This window comes from Nymphaea colorata, chromosome 3 (assembly GCF_008831285.2).
Source record: "Nymphaea colorata isolate Beijing-Zhang1983 chromosome 3, ASM883128v2, whole genome shotgun sequence".
NCBI lineage: Eukaryota > Viridiplantae > Streptophyta > Magnoliopsida > Nymphaeales > Nymphaeaceae > Nymphaea > Nymphaea colorata.
In genome coordinates, this window is record NC_045140.1 from 23860742 (window position 1) to 23866996 (window position 6255).

General features: G+C 39.2%; 1 protein-coding gene across 1 annotated transcript; it reads left to right on the forward strand.

Annotated features, from left to right (window-relative positions):
* Positions 1 to 928: 928 nt before the first annotated feature.
* Positions 929 to 1970, forward strand: LOC116251242 (uncharacterized). Its single transcript, XM_031625394.2, has one exon. The coding sequence runs from the start codon at positions 1235 to 1237 to the stop codon at positions 1793 to 1795; it is 561 nt and encodes a 186-aa protein (XP_031481254.1). The 5' UTR covers positions 929 to 1234; the 3' UTR covers positions 1796 to 1970.
* Positions 1971 to 6255: the final 4285 nt, after the last annotated feature.

The window sequence follows — 6255 nt, forward strand, 5'->3', positions numbered from 1 at the left end:
GACTGGTGCAACTTGACAAATGCATTATGAGCAGATGCTCGACTTTGGAGTCCACCCGATGTGCCCATGTTTCTGTCTTACATTCTGCGACCTGTAATTGTGTGCAAAAATCATGTCAAGTAACTGGAAGATCATGAATTCTGTTTCTTCTGAAATCTCCTGTTCGAATGTCGGCCATCACTTCACATTATCCTTTTGGTACTGATCTGATAATTGCAACGTAACACGGAAGATGCTTCCCACTACCAATGCTTCACACAGTGCTGTAGACCATCTTCCCTAATAATAGACCTTCTGCAATTCCTTGCAGTGATGATCTCTTTAGAAATTCTTAGTTTGGTGATGAATGTTTACCGAGTTCGCAGACAGATTAATATGGTTGGATGGTTAGCTCACACAATGAGGAACCAAGGGACAGCCTCGAGTGCCTGTCTCGAGAAAGATTAGCCACTAAACTTGTTCAGGCTAGCTTATCATCTCTTAATGGCACTTTACTGCATTTTACAGGTTCTTCTGTTCAGAAATTCCATGCCCGTAGTCCTAGGCCTTCCTAGAAACTGGTTTTCCCTAGTGATTCATTCACATGATAAAAGTAAAAGATCACATGCCTAAGGCGAAAAACCATATCAGTAAGTCCTGCAATCATGGTGCGGTGAGACCCTGACTCGAAAGAACAAGAAACTTCAGTGACAAAGAAAAATGGCCCCCACCGTGTTCCTGAGCGTAAATACCAGGGCCACCATGTTCTTGGCATCTGTTTGAGGCTGATGGTGGCCCGTAAAGCTTTTATATTAGTCAGAGACTCATCATGTATGCACTATCCATGCTACCCAAGTAGGACCTCCTCAAGCAGCAGAGATGAAAGAAAGGTTGATTCTCTTCAACTAAAACTACTGTTTGCTCCCAAAAATTTTGGTTTGGGATGCAACTTCGGAAATGCAGTTCCAAGTCAGAAAAAACCCACTCCATCCCTTTCATAAGGCGTGATTGAAGATCTACACTCCCGCAGAATAACTTTCAAAGGCTTGTATCTGCATCTTGATCACCCTGGCTCCAAAAGGCCCACATCCCAACCACCCACCATTCCAAAAGCAAGAAAACCACTAAGGACAAGGGGGATAAGCAACTATGGTATCTATCATCTCTGCGCCTCTGATCTCCATTTATTCACCTGTCTTGCTGCATTGTATTGCTAGAAGACCACACACCAGTACTGCACCATACTTCCTCAACAATGGACTGGTTTTCTTGGTTGTCTAAGACTAGCCTTGACCCAACCTTAGTGTATGAATATGGCCTCGCTTTGGCATATAATGAGCTCGAAGAAGAAGATGTCATCTACTTCACCCATGATTTTCTGAAAAGCATCGGCATCTCTGTAGCTAAGCACAGGTTGGAGATACTGAAGCTTGCAAGGAGAGAGCATGGGAGGAGGCCACAACTATTGTCTAGGCTGCTCGCAGCGATCAAGAAGACTAAGAGGCATTTTATCGAGTATTTCCATGGTTTTCTTAAAAGTCAGCCTCCTACACTGGCCTTAGTGCCCGACCCAATGAGCATGAGTGGGAAGGTGAGGAAGAAGAATCGAAAATTGGCGGGGGTAAAGCCACCGGCAGCGCTGCTGATAGGTGGCGGCAGTGGCGGCAACAGGTTGAATGCCATGGACTTTGATCCTGCAACTTCCCTGGTTCTTAGCAAGCCCATGGGTGATCAAGGTCTCACTGATCCAAATTTGCAAGATCCTAACATTGATCCTGGATGGGCTTTGATGTTTCGTGATCTGAAACTTACATGAACCAACAATGAGTATTTATTGTTAGTTTCGTTATATGATAAATGTGTCCAATGTAGTGCTGAGAATTGATAGCCTGCTGCTTAGAGTTTATCATGTAAAATGCCTCAGCACTCTGTTTTGCTTTCTGGGTAACATAAAAATTGTTTGGGCTTTGTTTGATGCAGCCATTTTTAAACTTCAGTTGAGCTTTTGAGTTCATTCTTGCAGGATAAGTGCACCGAAGTTCCCTTTTTATCTCTGTTTCCTTTTCCATTTTCAAGGGTATGAAACAAATGGTATTTGCAGATGATCTGCTCGCTTTCTTTGTGGCCTCAACTCAGGTCTAAAACAATATGGTGAACTCTTAAATTTCCATCTTTGGTTGGTCCTCAGAATCACAAGATGCAAATCAAAACCAGGTGCTTCTGTGTACCAAGCAAAGCAGGGAAACAATGACAAGAAAGGATCCGACGGCACTTAAAGCAATCTAAGAAGAGAAGAGTATCACAGTTTAGGATCTAAAGGCACTTAAAGAAACCAAGAAATGACAGTCCCAGCGTTGCATGGCTGGCATTTTCTATTTGTCGCTGCTAAATCAGAAAGTTCAAACATGAACCTCATATATTATGACTGCACAAAAATGTGCCTTTCCTACATAAGAATCAAATTAAACACACAATAATCCTCCAAAGTCATTAGTTTGAAGATAAAGAGATTGTCTTCTCCTCTCCTTGAAAATATCAATGTCATAATCATGACTTCACGAATCTGAATTTATCTCCCCTGAAGTTGGAGATCCTCCTCTGCTGGTCGCACGCTTTCTGTGAGAACGACACTCGGCGGAGATTCCATACCAAAACGATCTTCTAGAATGAAGAGAATCAAGCAATTGGGATCCAATTGAGACCTCCAAGAACACCAAGTCTTTCCACATTACAGTGCTTGTCTATCATAAACCGGACAGAGGAATCTAGAAACTAAACCTCCTATGGCCCATTCGGTTTCATTCTACGCAAAAATGAATCAGTCTAAACAACTCAGAAGAAGAAGATGAGTCCAAAGTAAGTTACTTCTATACGACTTCCTGTCGCTTTCTCTCAGAAAGACACAGGCGAGCAATGTGTTACATTAACTGTTCATGGTTATTTCTGTATCAGGGAACAAAAGCCATAGCACACCTATGAGAAAATGTAATCAATGGTGAAACCAAGCAAGCATTCATATGCTGCCTTAGGGAGAAGAGGTGACAGAGAACTCATATGAAGATGGTAGACCAGAAAAAGAAGCCGCAGAGCTTCTCGTCCAAACCTCCCAAAGAAAGTTTCCAAACTTTCTAGTCGACAAAAGAATTTACAGCAACAGTCCTGCGTTTCCAACTCACAGTCAGCAGAAAGACTGACACTTCTCCCATCATGTTGAGTTGGCCCCATCACATGTAAAGGCTCTGCTGCAGAAACTCAGACCCGATTAACTACCAATACCAATTCTACCTCTAGAGTTCAATGAAAAGAAGCATCATTCTTCTTTCTTCAGAATAAGCAAAGTGAAGGCTCTCAATTTTTCTTGATGATTGCAACTTAGTTCACTTTGTTAACACGAGTCTCTTGACTGGCCGACATGTTTTGAAAAATGATTTTTTTTTTTTAACAAATAAAGTGTGACCATGAGCTTTGGATCAGAATACCATTTTTTAATATATCACATAAGCATCAATTTAACTATAAGAAACATATTTTATATGTACACTCAACAGGCTTAGTCCAGCTCAACTAAGCTCAAACAAATCGAGCCTACTTAGTAGAGCTTGGCATATAACTAGATACCTCATTCTTAGGCCCGAAATCAGCTCATTTAATAAACAATCCGAGTTTGTAGAAGTTGAGCCCAAGAAAATGAGATCTGATCCGGATTTGGAACCAATGTTAAATAAATATCAGATTGGATAATAAAGATTATTATGGCTAGTGGAATTTTTCCTATACCCAATGTCCAAACATTTTGAAAGTTGGTTGTAAACATGTCATAATGTGGTTTGGATTCGGTTCTAAATTTTAAAGTTGGATTTGAAGTCAGATCAAATCAAATTTCAAATTTAAGAGCCGTGCGTATATATTAATTTGACTTTTTTAGTTCGTATTTGCATTCAAGTCCATATTTGTATTAGAATATGTGAACACTCTAACATATCAGAAGCGGTAAGCAGTATGTCTACTTCAACTGGAATCCAATTTATTGACATCCCTGAATAAATATAATTAAAGAATCTCAACTTTTACAAGGAGAATAAAGGTGTTACATGCTAAACCAAATTTACATATATCAAAGAGCATTTTTTTTTTGGAGAGGTGTTTGATTACTCCGGTTTTGAAATCCATGGATTTGATATGGATATAATAATGTGGCATGCTTTTGCAGCAAACACAAGTTTTAAAAACTTTGGTTATTAAGATTCGAGGATCTAAAATTCTTGGAACTTCAATCAGCCTGAGAACCCCCGATCACAATCAAACACTCGCTGCGTTAGGTTTTTTTTTAGCACCAAAATGACAGCAACGTTCTTGGGTTCACCAAATGGGTCTAGGGCTGCACAACGAGTAAGTCAAGTTGGGCTCGATTCAAGCTCGCTCGAAAGAATTTAGCTCGAGTTCGACTCGTTTATAAACAAGCTGAGTTCGAGCTTACAAATATACTCGAAATGATAAACGAGTCGAGTTCGAGTTTCATGAACTTGAATCACACTGATACTTTATAAATATTGTCAAAACCGGTTCATTGAATCACCGGTTTTAACTTTGAAGGTAAAAACAAATGTTCCACAAGTTACACGAGCTAATGCTTACACAAGTTAATGCCTAGACGAGTTAAATGAGTTAAACAAGTCGAGTTCGACATCCATTTTGTGTAGTCGAGTGGAGTTCAAGCTTGCTATAAAGAGCTCGACTTCAGTTCAAGCTGGCCTTGAGCTCGAGTTTTTTTAGCGGAGTCGAATTCAAGCTGGCCAAACTCGGCTCGTGTGCAGCGCTAAATGGGTCTTATATGTAACTTGTTAAACCACTTCTTTTGTTTACGTTTCAACTCACGCGTCACAATCTAGGAACACCCATCTTTCTAGTCAAATTTGGCTGCTTTTGCCAATCAACTTTTAGTAGTTATTGACTTTACGAAGGAGGATTTGTCCTAATTGCATTCGCCGAAAAAAGTGTGGAGTACGTGCAAGAGTTAATGTGGCGGGTTTGATAACGAAGGAAGGATGACGACGATTAAGGAGACTTTATACTCCGAAACCTTTCCAAGAAAATATTTTTTTTTTCTTTCTGTTTTTGTCTCATTTTTTCTTTAATATATATATATATATATATTATATTTTTATTTTTATTTCATTGTTCTTTCAGATAATAGAGAAAACTCTCTTTGACAAGTGAAGCGGAGCTAGTTTAATTTCTAATGGTTGTCTCTTCAACAATGTAAAATTCTAAAGAAAAAGTCTTTTGAGCTAAGGCTGGGCATCCCGTTGGATATGCTGAGCTCAGGATTTGTCATAGCCCAATTGTTGAAACCCAAGCTCGAGACCAAGCCCAATCTGGTTAGAATGAAAAATGTATATAAATAAAATAATATTAAAAAAAAAAGTTATCGACTCGAGTGATTGGTCACTCGAGTGAGAATCAATCCGCACCGAACATGCTCAAGTCAACATGTACTGGCCGAATTCATGTGAATCAAACTGATGATCAAATTTTTATCGACTTCCCATCTCAAACTCACCAACTGTGGATTAAAACATTTCAAAAATTTAAAGGATAGACATTGCTAGATACTTGCTTAATTGCCTTAAGTTATTGGTAACCAGTCAAAAAATTACATTGACTCGAGTGAAGACAAACTGTGAAGAGCAAGTGGCTTAACTTGACTTGGCTAAGTCAATGACCAATCATTCGAGTTAGCCGATCCACAAAAGGTTCACTTTTTAATTAAAGGTTGCTATAAGCTTAACATACAACACCATAATCTCCAAGGAGTTTTGGTAAAACGTTCTTGTTTCTTAAAGAGGAGAAAAACAAAAAAAATTACAAAGGAATGCCCAGCCTTTGAGCCAATAATAAATAAGTCCTCATCTTTGGCAAATACAACAAAGAGTCCCTCATTTTTTTCAACAATTTCACAAACAACTCCTTCCAAGAAAAATATATTAAAAGGTAAATAAATGTGAATTATGTGTTATACCACAATTCAAATTTATTTATAAAAAATAAAAATAAACAAAAGAAAATCATGGTGCAAGATGCAACAACATGGAAGAGGGCAGCAGGAAAGCCTCAACATGTGTGTTTTTTCTATAACTAGCTTTGCTTCCTTGGGCAGCAGGAAAGCCTCCACATGCACACATCTTGAATTGGAAAGCTCTTTCGTGCAGGGCACGCAAGAGACTTCTCCTTGTTCATCAGCTCTGACTTAGTGCGCGAGAGAGAGAGAGAGGGAGA